Source organism: Typha angustifolia, chromosome 13 (genome assembly GCF_048772165.1).
Source record: "Typha angustifolia cultivar Huaian chromosome 13, ASM4877216v1, whole genome shotgun sequence".
Taxonomy (NCBI): Eukaryota; Viridiplantae; Streptophyta; class Magnoliopsida; order Poales; family Typhaceae; genus Typha; species Typha angustifolia.
In genome coordinates this window covers 13,343,363-13,359,100 of record NC_133251.1, presented here as the reverse complement: position 1 = coordinate 13,359,100, position 15,738 = coordinate 13,343,363, and the positions used below count along the sequence as shown (strand labels likewise).

Sequence of the window (15,738 nt, the reverse complement as noted above, 5' to 3'; positions counted from 1 at the left end):
AAAAAGATCTCACTTCATTTTCATCGCATATTCTTATTTGTGTATGTACTCCTCATATCAAGGGAACTTTTTCCGCGTCTTACGTCTTACATTATACGTTAAAGAGTTCAATATTTTTCTATTGGACTCATTTATTTGCAATCAATATGATCAAAATATGTAGGCAGATTATTTGAGTAAATAAGTTCTAGGAAACCCAGTTTGGTTAAAAGCTCCATATTATGCGCTCTTTACGGATGTTATATATTTATGTAGTGGTTAATTACATTATGAGTTGTTTAGGGTATGGTGCTCCATGCAGGTTTAGAGATTTGCAGGTCAAATGCTCAATTGGAATTCGTCTTGATTCTGTAGGTTCATGAATCATGATAATACGCACGGATGATATATCCTGATCAATTCATCAGAATCTGCGGACGTATTCGCCACGAATAGAATACTTGCCATTTGCTGCTATTAACAGGTAAGCATTTCAGCTTGCATCAAGTAGGTCCTCTTACGCAAACGACTCAGCTGCGAATTAAAAACCACGAGGGATTACTTCAGCTCCATTGGTCCTTGTGAAATTCATCGACAACGCCATCCTACTGACAAGAATTTTCCACCGCCTGGTCATACATATCCACAAGGGACATCCGTTTTAACCATTCAAGGCCTGAATGAACTCCATGTAACCTGAAGCAGGAGACACAGCAATGAGATTTTACGGATACTGTAGGATAATTTAAGGTGTACTTGCTGTGATGAGTGAAGTAACTTAACAGCAACCTAACAGTGTGTTCTTGCCTCTTTCTCTAATACAGAAGTAAATAAGTAGCTCGTGTTTGAGGATAATACAGTAAAAATGAAACTGGAGGCAAAGAAAATTCAGACTACCAACATGAGCCTACAAAATCCAAGACAGCGTCAATCTTAACTTCTATCTTCCAGTAAGGATCAGAAAGTGGCCAGGTAACTCTGCCGTGATTTACATTTGCTATGCAGCTCCTTGGAATACTTGTATTATCTACTCTCGCTGTCATGTGAATGAATTTCTCATTCTCTTTTCTCTGTCTATAAATATGTATATACCGTATTAAGCAGCACAGTCTGTAAGCTTCTTTGCAACTTTTCTCAGCACCAGCATTCTGCTGGTCATCCTCACATGCTGCTACCAGAATTTGAGCTCCCATTGCACGCCACTTTAGTTTCCATCTCATCTGTACAACTTTCTGGAGAATTACGTGAAGAAGTGTTGCCATTTGATTTTTCCACTTCAAAGCATTTTTTGTCCGGCGAAGCAGTTGTCTCAGGATGAGAGTTCGGTACAGCAGTTGCTGGAGATATAGGAGGCTGCTCAGATAGGTTTGGATGGCCAGACCCCTGCGGGGGAAGGAAAACGCCAGTGCCAGGAACAGGGAGTCGCGGAGCTGAGTGTCTCGGAGGAGCAGCGACAGTCCACCCAGTTGAGTTCGGGACGGGGACAGGGGCAGGGACAGGGACAGGTGCAGGATAAGGCACAGCTGCAGAGGCCACAGGGGCTGGTGCAACAAAGAGCGGTGGAATTCCATTGGTTGGAGTTACATGCTGAGGTCGGATGGGTGGGGCTGGGAGGACACCAGTCGTTGGGATGACTCCATAGTGCATAGGACTTGTTGAATGATTTATGAGGTTCGGGGGCCTAACTGATGATGCTCCCCAAGATGAGGATGGAGGTGTAGCGGGAGAAATGAGTCGCAATCCTTCAGACTTCCTTGGTTGTGACTTTCCAAATGTCAGTAGAATGCGCATCTTGCCTTGTGAGGGAATAGCACGTTTGGCTAGATCTGCACTTTTCCCCTGCAACACAAGAAGTGCCCTGTACGGGAGAACAGAGAAATTGCAGGTTAGAAACTAGCAAAGGAGCATATTTAATTCTACATTCAAGCAAAACAATCTTCATAATTGAGTTAGTTTGAGCTGTACACAAAGCTTTTCAACAACAGAATTCTGCATGTACAATCTGATAGATGACCTCAAGTCAAAATGTTTTATTATCAATGTATTAAAAGGCAGCCACAGGTTAGGCGAAAGACAGGCACCAAGGCGGATGCCAAGAAGGGTTAGCATTTTTAATATGTAAAAATAAAAAATAATTATATATAAATAAAATATTTAATAATATAGTACTACAAATTTTTAAATAATGTAATTTACAACCATAAAAACGGAACCTCACAATTTCACAAATATGTTTATATGTGTGTGTATTTATTTTATTAATGTATCTACTGTTAGTGGTGCATGACAGCTAGTGAGATATACGTGTATGAGTGTATGATAGCTAGAGTGGTCCGTCAATTAGAGTGGTCATTTAGAGCCAATAACAAAAGGCGGTTCCCAATGTAGAGAGAGAAAGAAAAGGAGAAGAATAAAGAGGAGAAAAAGAAATTTCTGAGGATGGAAAGGGATTGAGGATGAATCTGGTTAGCCGTCATGCCAACACTCCTGCGTGGTTATTTTCGTCACAAAGAGAGCACTTCTTAACGATTTTCCACAAAGTGGTGACAAAACATATAACTTGTACAAATCTTTCCATTTGTAACATTCGATCCAATCCATTCATTCGTAGAGCTATTTACTCGATCGCTGATCGTCCTCCTTCTGTCCTCAAGCATGTCGTCACCCGCCTTGCACCGGTGCCTTCTAGCTTAGTGGCAGCGCAAGAAGAAAGAGAATGGGAAGTCTTCCTCTTCCTCTACTCATGCATGTGGTCACCCGCCTTGCACTGGTGCCTTCTAGCTTTAGTGGGGTGGTCAGTGCACCACCCCGACAAGGCGGCCACTAAAAGCGTTTTTCAATACATTGCTTATTATAAAATGTGAAAAAGCCTGATCTGCTAACTTTATTAGATTCTTAAAAGCATGAAGTACTCATACCAAAAGCATCTAATCTATGCACAAAAATACATGTTTGATAAAGTTGCACAGTGTTATATATAGATCTTTTGAGGCGTGTTACACAGCAAGACTGCAAGAATGTCTAGCTTATCATGCATGAAATTCACTAAGTGATTTCAGTGAGGATCTGTAATCCAATATTTTTTCAGACTGAGTTTTTGTGAATAATAATTTCTATGTCCTGAAGAAGATCTAAGATATCATACAGTATGCAGTCTTCAGAACCCGAAGTGTCACCACCAGTCAACAACCATGGCTCTTCATTGCCACTTCCTTTTTTATTTTGCACACTTGAACCAAGTTTATATCATGATTGATCACATACTTAACCAATACATGAAGAATGTTTTAAAAGACTTAGGACTTCAAGCATGATCATAACTGCAACTGCGTTTGTTCTGGCGTATTATGTTACTGCCCACTGCATCAGTGTCATATAGTTAGTGCTAACTGCCACTTGTCAGAAGACTATGATTGCCTGATAGTGTTGCTTATCCATTAACAAGTCGTCATAAAGCATACTAAAGTGTCGATTGCAAAACTCATGATATGCAACCACGCAAAAGTTAAAATAGGAAAGAACAGAAAACAGAGCAATCTACCAGCTATCACTAGGTTTATTTAAACTAACAGACTAAGCAGTATGCAGAATATGTCTATATGAAACGGTACAGATAAAAAGGTTAAACAGACTTAACAAAAGCTTACCCCATCTGGAGAGAAAGCTTCAGAGAGCCTCTATAATCCCCTCGGTTATCTACCCCAATGGCCCGGCCAAATACCATGTCACAATCAGTCAAACATAAAGTACAAACAGGCTTACCATACCAAGGTGGCCAGATATGAGGATGAGAATGATCCCCCTGAAAATAAGCACCATAATCAGGTTTATAGTCAAAGTTCAGCAACCATAAGCCCAATGTTATAGAGTTACCTCATTAAAGAAGTCAATAATGCAATAATCAGGTTTGACAGATAAAATTTGCCGCTGAACCAAGTGATCAAGCACATCCTGCACTAACCTAGGAATAGCCCCCACCTTCCGCTCTGAAATTTGTTTAAGGTCCCCAACATGTCACCAGGAGCAGACAAAGCATATCCTAACGAGCAAGCTTTGCAATAGAGAGCTGAAATTACCTGTATAATTAACAGCAGCATTTTCATCTTCAGGAGGTCCCTCATTAATGGGAATGCCTAACTGAATCATTTCCCTTCCATGTCCCTTCATTGGCCTTTTTGCTATAACAATAGTCTTCCCTGCTTTTCATCATATTGTATATTTGTCAAGCTATATTGGTTAAAACAGCTTTTACATATGTGCTTTCAAGATGCACCTGTTCTTAGCTATATTAATCAAATCAGTTTGATGACTCTGATATACACTGAAACAGTTATAACAGCCTTTTTTTCCAAACCACGTGAATGGTTTTAACCATGGATTGCCGTGCCGGCATGGGCGTACCATAGAGGCGATTTGGAGGCAGCAGAGAGATGGAGGAAGTTATTTGGGGCGGCCAAAGGGTGAAGGAGGTGGAATAATTGGTGGCGGAGGAAACGAGGTGATGCCAATGAAAGGTATGGGGAGCTCCAATGATTAGGGAAGACTATCCCTGAAGCGGATCATGTTATTTTTTTTCCAATTTTAAGTTCGATGGACCACCTAGTTTTGGAACCCACAATGGCATGAGATGGGAGTAGCGTGGGATGAGGATTAGGGCATGGCAAGGATTAGGCAACAATGATGAAGGCTCCATGACGATGTCAGACACAGTAAGTCCTCTCTTTCTTTCCCTCTCCCTTCATCTCCCTCTCTCCCAATATATCTGTACCTGTTGTTTTCTAGCATTTTCTTGCATTGGCACTGAGTTTCGGAGTACGACATATGTAATACATGTTGTGCCAACTGGTGGCCGACACGCACTGTGCCAATAGCAAAGAAATCCTTAATTTGACATCCTACTCATGTAAACTTGCAAAACATAGTTTCAAAGGAAGAACAATCAAGCACCTATACTATGTAAAATTGCAAAACATATGTAAAACGTATTATTGCCAATTGGCAGCCGACACGCACTGTGCCAACAGCAAGGACATTCTTAATTTGACATCCTACTCATGTAAAATTGCAAAACATAGTTTCAAAGGAAGAACAACCAAACATGTGTTGTGCATCATCCATGAAGCAAGTATTTTATCCAATAAAGTAATGAAATTAAGAACCAAAATTTAATAAATTTAGATGAAGAAAATAAAGAACACAATAAAAAAATCTAAATAGATATTTGGTCAAAAGTTGTATTGTGGAATAGAATAGCCTCAAGAAGTACCTTAGCAATTCAAATTAAATGCAAAGCAAGACAAATGAAGCTAAAAGTAATAGGATTCCTATCCCAAAAAGGATCAGGATACACCAGACACAGAACCAAAAGAATTAAATATTTAAGATCTGGAGTTCAGAATTACAAATAGGATACAGATAGTAGCAAACCTAAACAGTTCTCTGACGTTTACAACCTAGTGTACACATGGCTTGAAAAATCAGCCGAAAAGGATCAGCTTCAACCAGGCCCTATGATCCTGCCCGATACAGATACCAAGACTAAAGTTAGTTTTGGCGGAAACATTTCAGAAATGTTTCTGTATCAGCTCCATTTAGGCCAGTTTCAGCAGAAACAGGTTGTATGTGTCTTTAGGGTCTTGTAAAGTATGAGTAATCATAGCCACAAATTCAAAGTGAATGGACAGGTAAGATTGATTGGGCTTTAGGTTGGAAATCAACCAAAATGCTTTCAAGTAATATCAGCATTGCTTAGTAACTTTAATATCTTCCCAATATCAGTCAACATTTATTCCTCCTAATTCCTATGCTTTCCACTAATAGCAGCATTGATTACTTAACTTTAATCTCTTTCCATTAATAGCAGCATTTATTCCTATTTTCATAACACCAAATCCAATTCCCATAAATGGCAGCATATAAATCTTTTTTTTTTGGGTAATATGAGCCTCATTAAGCATAAAACCATACCTAATAACAACTGCAATTACTCGAAATTAACAGCAAGACCTATTCATTATAATTGATTTTTTTTTGGGTCGTATATAAATATGTGTAACATAGCTTTAGTTACTCTCGCATTACATGAGATTCATTTGGTAGCATGAGCAATAAGCCTAAATTTATTTAAAACTATGATAACAATAGTAATTATTCTAATTAACAACAATATTTTGGTTAAATCAACATTAAATTCTCCTAATTACTGTTCAATGACAATAAAATTATTTAAATCTGACATTTTCCTGGTCCTTTTAGAATTTTTCTGCTACTTTTCAGAATTATGTATACTTCTCTTTGATTTTTTTATTTTTTTTAATAAATGACTGAAACCAAAAAAATAGAAACTCCGATATTATTTTTTTTTTTCGAGGACCAAAGCTGAAATCAAAATTTCGAACTATGGTTTTAACTTTTGAAGTTTTCAACGATCTTCAGCTACTTAATGATTAGAGTATTTTTATTTAAGCAGTTCTCTAAATTGTCATGTTATCTTAGTTCCTCAACTAGTCATAAAAATTGTCTTTCAGGATCTCACATATAAATAAGTTGTATCTTGTTAGAAGCTAAAGCTATACCACAGCTGCTTGGGGCGAAATAAAAGGTTATCTTTTTACAATGTCCGATATGCACAGTTTGTAGTAGTTAGCTAGAAGAATTGACTATTGCAGATGCATTGTCCCTGTACTTCTTTAACGAAGTAAGATCTCAAATGTTTCACATATCACCTGATTAATGATGATAATGATGTCTTACTATCTTATAGAATTTAAAGAAAAAAGTAAAATATAAAACTGTTTCATATAGATACTTCAGATTTATTTGATGTCATATCTTCAGTTTCACTTGTTCATTTTTTTCTCTTAAAAAAGGTTCATTTTTTCCACACAAAAAAGGAAAGGATGAAAAGGAATTTGCCAATGAAATTACCTTGAAACTCTCCTCGACGACCAGCGGCTCTCATTTCATTTGCCCATGAAAGAAGTTCTTCCATCTTGGTTATATCCAGTAATCCATCATAAAGTTTAAGCCCTTCAATGACATTAACCTAGATAGAACAGAATAGTTTTAGTTGCGAGCATGACAACAAAATATGGTGATGATAATTAGATCAACTGCCCTATGGTAAGAAAGAAATAATGTGCAGTTTCCAAATCTAGTGGATTATAATATACCATCCTGCCGTCAATTAGTTCGTTCGCAGTAAAATCTTTGGGGATTACAATTAGCTTCCCATTCCCATTTTGATCTGAGGTAATGCTGCTGCTATCTTGGGAAGCAGAATCACCGCTGGCCTCTGAGTAATTTGTACATCAAAAGGGAAGCATATGTGAGATCATCGCTTGAAACAGAATATCTATTAAAAGATGATGAGGATATTTGCAGCACATATGATCTCTGATCTCTCAAAGAAAAATGTTATCAGCAGATAATACAACAATAAAAAGAAAGAAAAAGGAAAGGAGTCCAGAGAAGATAACGGAAGAAACAACTTTAAAAAAACAAAATTAAATGCATAAATCATAATGCTGGCCAGTTACAGATGATTTTTGAAGAATCGTGAGAAATGGTCCCTAAATCAAGGCATTCAACCATAAGTCATGAACAATCACAAATGGTTCAATCAGCAGGCTCTGAAGCATCATTCAATAAAAATAATAAGTTCAAAAGCATCAGGAATTATATACTCTTTGGCTCTTTGCAGAGATTATTACCTAGATATCCTTTTGTTTTTTAATCAGACAATACAGTTCATGGGACAAGGCTGAATACTAACTATATGAGGTGAGTGTAGAATAATATTATGAAGAAAAAGGAAGAAACGTTAAAGTAAATTTGCTACAGATTGATACCGATGAATTGATGCATAAATAACGATGCACAAGAGGAGAAAAAAGATTCCAGCAAGAGTCACTTAGTTATATACTTATACTCAAGCAACACGAATAGAAAAATGCCCTTAACAAATTAAAAGAAAATTAGTTATACACATTAATAGTCAACTTATCAGGACAAGGTTCATATTTACAAGATGCTATATTAAAACAAGACCATGCTAGTGACTCCTTTTCCCTAAAGTCTACACTTGATTGAACCATTTAAGGAAACCACTCCGATTTGTGAGTAAATTAGTAGAGGAGCATCATAGTTTGTACATAGAACTGTCGGTGCCTTTTACAACTCTACGATAAACATTGATGCTCTACAGTAAAAAAGGACACAAGATATTGGCAGTTGGGCAGCAAAGTAAAGTCATCTAATAAACAGCTTTTAAATAAATAATCTTTTTTACATCTCTAAATCGCCATTGTCATTTTCATTCAGAAATTCTACCTGTTAATGCAATGAGATATCTTATTCTTTATGTTTTTATTGGACTTCTTTCTTTTAATAGTAACATAAAATACGTTGATAGACAAAGAAATGTACAAGAGAATGTGAGAGAAATAAAAGTTAGAATTTCTTCATATGCCTCAAAGTGAAAACGCCATTTTGTTTCAATGCAGAAGATCCAAATACCTCCAGACCGTCAAGACATACCATTTGCCAGTGTTTCCTGGTTGTCTACTGCAGCAGCAGGCTCCAACTTACCATTATCAGTTCCAACTAGGTTTTCTTCTTTCTTTGTTCCACAACTTGAATCAGAGCTAGGAACATCACCTCCTAAATGTAGTTACATAAAAAATAATAGACAAAATTAGGCCTTTATCACTCAAAGAATTCTCTAAATCAGCTAACTGGTCCCACTATTTACACTAATGCAACTACACAAATCAAGCATGCATGAACTCCACGAATACATAGGAATAGTACCCGGCACATGTATGTATCTAAAACTCACAACTACAATAATAGCAAAAGAGTTACTTTTCCGTAAAAGCTCAAATCTGAAAAAATGAACAGATCTAGCAACATAATAAATTCAATCATGTACCTAAAATACTTCACAACAAAATGGCATTCTATAATTAAGATTGCATAAAATCCATCCTCACCTTCCTTCTCCACGGTATCACCAGATTGAGTTTCATCCTTCTTCTTCCCGTTTTCCACCGATGATCCATTAGTTTCTCTCACCGCGTCAAACCGGTGCCCACGACGGTACCCAAACCCCGGCCTCCTCAGCGGCCTCGGCCGCCGCCACCCCACCTGCTGCAACGCGACACCGACCTCCCCCACGGGGAAGTAGTGCTGCATGTGTAACACCGGCGCCCAATGCAACCGCCTCTGGTTGATACATGCCGCCACGTGATCGTACTCCATCGGATGCTCCCCGATCTCCCGCAGATGCTGCAGCATCAAATCTATGATGGCGTTCGCCGCCGCAAACTCGCCTCTCAACCACGAGATGAATCCATCGCGCTCATCAAACACCCACCCCCTCTGCGCCTCCCCGCCTCCCCCGACCGCCGCCGCCATCGCCTCCGCTAAGCGATGCTCATATCTCCAGATCCGACAAGGAGGGGCACCGAATCGGCGGAGAATTGGCAATCGGGGAGATCGGAGGAGGGAATTTGAGGCAATGCGACTATGCGATTGGAATTGAGACCTGCGGATCGATCGGAACAAGAAGGAAGAGTTAGCTAGTTGTCATTAAGATAGATATGGATCGGATCGAAATGAGGAGAGCCAATGGGGATTGGGGACCCTAGGGTTTTGGAGACGAAGAATGGTAGCTTGGTGAGCACGCGTCTGCTGCCGCAACTCTTATGAGAGAGAGAGAGAGAGAGAGAGGAGAGAGAGAAGGGTGGGGATCTAGTAGCTTCGATGAGCACGACCGCATAGAGATCTTTATGCGGCAAGTAGGCGTGGGGATATAGACGGGAAGGATGGATTCGAAACGATGGATGTGATTGCGGCGAGAGGCAGTGGATGCAAAACCGCGTTTCTCATAGAGAGTGATGGGAGAATATGACTGCAGAAGAATCGCAGTATTACTCCGTTTCCCTTATTTCTCGGCTTCTTTTCTCATGTTTCACCCACGTTTCCCGCGTAATGAAGGTAGTATCCCGGATTGTTATAGCCGCGTATGGGATGACGCACAGCGAGGGTCGTGTGCATCCCAAAACGCAGGAATTTCCTCCATCCTAGTTTGGTGCATGCATGTGATAAAAGGATTTGATTTTATTCTTGATATGATGAAAGCTGTTGATTCTTTGATGTGATAACCTTCACTTTTACCTCAGAAGATTTTTGGTATTCTTCCCAAACTACCCTTGTCTTAATCTTCAAATTTAGTATTATAAAGTAGTAAAATAAAATGCTAATATTATTACTATTATATATATATATATAACACATAAAAAATATAAGTAAAACGCAAGTCTGGTAAAATATTAAACTTTCTAGAGGGGTAGTTTGGTCAAATACTCAATGCAGATTACAATATATGATAGTGGCAAGAAGAAAAATTTTGTAGAAAGTGCAAGGAAAAAAAAAAGGTGTTGAAAAGGAATCAAGTAAGAAAATATTATCTTTTTAATAAATTTATTCTCTATCATTCTGTTATGTTAATATCACTGGCATTAAATTAAACATTTGTTACACACCAAACAAAGTCTGACATTAGTCAGAGGACAAACGACGCTCTGAAGCTGGAATTCCACATCCAATTGGGTGTCCAAATCAACCTAAAACTTAACCACTAACAATTTGATGGTTTAAAGGGTTTGAATAGGATCAGAGGAGTGGTATCGGATGAACAGTACCTAACGAAATAGTGGCAGATGAATAAACGAATGAACAGTTCATGTTCACTTTTGAATGATTGTAGAATGAATCAACAAAAATTTCCAAAGCACTTAGAACTTTTTTTTTTTATACGACTGTATTGATATATATGAAAAAAATTCCCGATGCGGGGAGACTAACGTGAAAGATTATATTTGAAGCCCCAAAAGAATTTGTAGGAGACTTTTGAGTGGTCACAGAATTATTGATAGATAGGCAAGTTTCATAGTAACTTTCGATTATGAGAAGCATTGAGACAGGATATACAATCTGAAGGGTGAGAAAAGCTTATGAAAGCATATCTAAAGAATATATATACTTATATATATATATAATAAAAAAATATTATATTAACATGAAAAGAAGAAGAAAAAAATACGTATAGTTGCTGCTGCTGAAGGAGGCCCTTCTCGCGATGATTCTATCTTTTCTTATTTTGTTCCACTTATGAGTTAACGTTGTAACTTGGAATAAAACTTTCTAAAAATAATTTCAACAAATTTTAATCTTTCGATATCTGTGAAGCATTTTGTAATCGTAATGGTTAATTAACGCATATTTCTCCTTTAAGAAAAAAAGATGTATTTGATTATTTCATCTCTTCTTAGCCTCATTGAAGACCACATGCCTCAACCAAGCAAAGAATATAATGTATTCGAATCATCTTGACTAGCTCGAAAAAGACAGATCCCTTTTCTTTACTTTTGTCTAAAACAAGGGATGATCAAGAAACTCCTTTTAGTCCCACTATATTCTAGGTTGGAATGGTTCTACATATGCCCTCTATAGTCCTGCCCAAAGTACAAAATAAGGTTTTTCTTTTTTGTGTGCATATATAGATTTCAAGAATCTCATTTTTTTATACCCTTTTAAATTTGATATTTTGTACAAGGTTCCCAGTTTCGACCGATCCCGAGTGAGATCGGCCGAAACAGATCAGGATCGGCTAGGGCCGATCCCGATCCCAGCCGAAACCCGACCGAAACGGGTGGGAACGGGTCGGATCCGACCCATCCCCCACCTGCCTCTCTCCCTTTTCTCTCTCTCTCTCTCTCTCTCTCTCTCTCTCTCTCTCTCTCTCTCTCTCTCTCTCTCTCTCTCTCTCTCTCTCTTTTCTCTCTTTTCCTCTCTTAGTCTCTTTCTCTCTTTTCTTTCTTTCTTTCTTTCTCTCTTTCTCACGGATCTCTTACTCTCTTTCTCCCCGGTGACTGAGTAGTGAGTAGATCTCCGTCTCTCCGGTGACCTCGACCTCCGGCGACGTTCTCCGACGACCTCGATCTTCGGCGACCTTCGGTAAGTTTTTATTTCAGTTTTTTTTCCCCTTTTATAGCAGCACTACAGTAGCAAGCTGCAGGTGTTGCAGCACCTGCTGCAGCTGTAGCTTGCTGCTACAGCAGTGCCTGCAGCACAAGCTGCAGGTGCTGCTTATGCAATTATACCTCATAAATTTTAAATTATTTTATATTTTATTTTGATTTTTGTTTATGTTTTTTAGTTGCAGTCTTGCAGAGCTAAAATATCAATGGCTCCAAAAAAGAAGTCATATGATACCGACATTGGGTGACAACATTGTAGCATTATTGGGCAAGATAAAAGGCGCGTTAAATGCAACTGGTGTGGAAAGAAAATGAGTAGTGGTATCAGCTGTTTGAAAGAACATTTAGCTGGAAGACAAAAAAATGTAGCAGTTTGCACTCAAGTGTCTTTAGAAGTTAGAAAACAGATGTTGGCTCATTTAATTGGCAAAAAGAAGGATAAACAATTTGCACAACAAAGAGAGTCAATGATTCGTGAAAAATTGATGCATAATCCTGTACAGATTGATGATGATAGCAGTGAGCAAAGTGAGGAGGATGAGAAGGAGAGACAGATGAGAAGGGCAATGAAAGAGAGCAGAAATATGCATAGAAAAGAGGAAGAAATGAGAAGAAGCACTGGCGGTAACTTTCAGAGATCTACATCAGTTAATATACGAGAAGAGAGAGAATATGGGGGCAACAGTTCTACCCATAAGACTCCTGGTGTTACAACAGAGTCTGAAAATATTGGACCAATGGATACATATCTTCAGAAAAAAAAGGAGTCGTACATAGACTTCAATCAAGACAGCTCTCAAAGGAATTAAAAATGCAAAGAAACACATTGGTAGAGCTATCTCTAAATTTTTCTTCTACAACCATATTCCTTTTAATGTAGCTGATAGCCCTTACTATCACACTATGGTAGATGCTATACAATCAGTAAGGCCTGGTGTTCCCCCTCCTAGTTCAAATGATATTGCTACCAAATATCTTGACTCAGAGGTAAATGAACTTCATACTTATATTGAGATGTTTAAACGGTATTAGGATGAATTTGGTTGTACACTGATGTGTGATGGGTGAAGTACACAAAACAGAAGAAATATAATTAATTTTTCTTAGTGTACTCTGGCATGGGGACAATATTTTTGAAGTCTGTGGATGCTACTGCTCATTTTAAAAATGCAGATTATATTTGTCAGTTGATGGATGAGGTAGTACAAGAAATTGGTGAAAAAAGAGTAGTCCAAGTGGTTACTGATAATGGGGCAAATTATAAAGCTGCTGGAAATTTATTGATGATTAAAAGACCTCATTTATATTGGACGCCATGTGCTGCACATTGTATTGATCTGATGTTAGATAATATTGCAAAAGAGCCTGAAATTGACATGGTCATATGTGAAGGTCAGAGGTTAACAAATTTTATATATAACCATGGTTGGGTTCTTAATTTACTCAGGCAGATGACTGGTGGTAGGGAGATCATCAGACCCGGCGTCACTAGATTTGCCACTCACTTTTTAGCCTTGGAGAGCATCATGCGCTACAAGGATGATATTATACGGATGTTTACATCACAGGAGTTGTCTATGAAAATTAAGAATATGAAACCTAAAGATAAATCTTTAGGTAAAACTTTCAAAAATATGGCTCTTGAAAATACATTTTGGGATAATATTACAATTGCCATCACAGTATTTGAGCCTCTTGTCAAAGTATTAAGACTTGTAGACAGACAAGTCTGAGATGGGTTTCTTATATGAGGCAATGGGCATAGCTAAAGAATCAATAAAAAAAAATGTGGGCCAAAATTATAAGAAGTGGTGGAAGATGATTGATTCTAGATGGAACAAACAACTACATAGAGATATACACGCTGCTGGTAAGCATGCTTTTAAGTTTTAAGTTTTAATTTACTTTTATTTATGAATATTTAAAAATTTGAATGCTTACAATTTTTAAATTTTTACAGGGTATTTTCTTAATCCAAGATTTCAAGTCTCTAAAAATGTCAATAATGATAGTGAAGTCTTGTTGGGGGTTAGAAAGGTAATCAGCAAGCTTGAGCCCGATATTCATAAACAAATTCTGTGCGATAAAAAAGTAAGTTATGATTCAATTAAATAATTTTATTATTATTTGTTTTAAGTTTTAACTTTCAATAATCAATATAATCAATAAGCTAATAATATATTTCTGATTTCAGATGGAGAGATATAGATTGAGAGCTGGGCAATTCAGTACTGCTAAAGTTGCTGCAGCTATATCTCATAACACTTCAGCTGAATGGTGGTCTATTTATGGATGGGAGGAGGCATCAAATTTGATGCCAATAGCAAAAAAAGATTTTAAGTCAAACTGTATCTTTATCTCAGTGTAAAAGAAATTGGACTACTTTTTTCTTAATACACACAAAAACACGCAATCGATTGACAATGGAAAGATTGGAGAAGTTAGTTTTTTGTCATTATAATATGAGATTGAGGGAGAGAAATTAAAGAAGAAAGACAGAACATGAACAACTGATTGATTTAAATCATGTTTTTGATGAAGAAGACCCCTTGACTCCATGGATCAGAGAGATAGAGGACAGGGTATTAGATGACAGAGATAACCCATGGTTAAATGAAATATTGGGAGAGACCACGACGAGGGCAGAGGCTGGTACGAGTCATTCAACAGCGAGAGATAGTATACCTATTAGTACTAGTCATAGTCCTAATGATACATATGGTGGTGAGATCATTCCATCTACATTTATTGAGGAAAGTCAAGGAGGCATAAGGAGTGAAGACAGAGAAACTAAGAATATATATACATATCAGCGACGTCATGAGATGCATTTTGGTTCCTATGATTATGGTACATCGAGTATTTATTGTTTGGAGCCATCACAAGATCCATATACTAGTTATTATCCTTAGTATCCTCAGTATTCTCAGGCACAAGATCTAAATGTTGATTATTATCCTCCTCAAACGTAAGTCACACAACAAGATCCATACAATATGACTAGTATGATGGAATCACTTTTTGGAGCATCAGGTCCCAGACATCAACATTTACAAACTTATGGTGATTATGATGATGAAGACTATAGAAATTTACGAAAACCAACTCGGGATTCAACAAAGTTTTAAATTTTGAGTAAGTTAATATATTTTTTAAGTTTTTAGACTTCATATGTGAGTAATTTTTGTTTTCTTATTTTTTTTTATTTTTTTTAAATTTTTCTATATTTTTCTGTATTTTTAAATAATATTTAAAATTTTATATAATTAAAAAATAGTCTGATCCGATACAAACGACCGATACGGCCGATACGTATCGTTTTTCTGGACGGTCGATCCCGATCCCAATACTGGGAACCTTGATTTTGTATCTATACTCTTCAAAATACACGGATTTTGCATGTGTGTCATTAGAACCCTTATTTTTTGTATGTATATCCTAACTAACAGTTAAAACTTAAACAATTAAAACATCAAAAAGACAAAACAATTTTTATTCTAATTTTCAAAAAAAATTATTAATCAAGAGTATTTTAAACTTTTTTTATTAAATATTGTGACTTAACTTGAAAAATAACCGGATAGATGTTTATATAAATAACATATATTTTAAGTATATATATGCAAATATCAACTTTAGAGGGGCATATAAACAAACATAAGACTTTTGAAAGATATATATACAAAGAAAAAAAAAAGCAAAAAACAAAAAAAAA

General features: G+C 37.1%; 1 protein-coding gene across 1 annotated transcript; it reads right to left on the bottom strand.

Annotated features, from left to right (window-relative positions):
• Positions 1-696: 696 nt before the first annotated feature.
• LOC140773066 (RNA demethylase ALKBH10B-like) lies at positions 697-9,774 on the bottom strand. The gene is made up of 9 exons (XM_073115415.1): positions 9,625-9,774; positions 8,973-9,526; positions 8,518-8,640; positions 7,152-7,273; positions 6,907-7,024; positions 4,056-4,175; positions 3,853-3,965; positions 3,627-3,781; positions 697-1,837 (listed from the first exon to the last, which is right to left on the bottom strand). Exons 2-9 carry the CDS (start codon positions 9,394-9,396, stop codon positions 1,141-1,143), a joined length of 1,872 nt encoding a protein of 623 aa, XP_072971516.1. The 5' UTR covers positions 9,397-9,526; positions 9,625-9,774; the 3' UTR covers positions 697-1,140.
• Between the last annotated feature and the right edge of the window lie 5,964 nt (positions 9,775-15,738).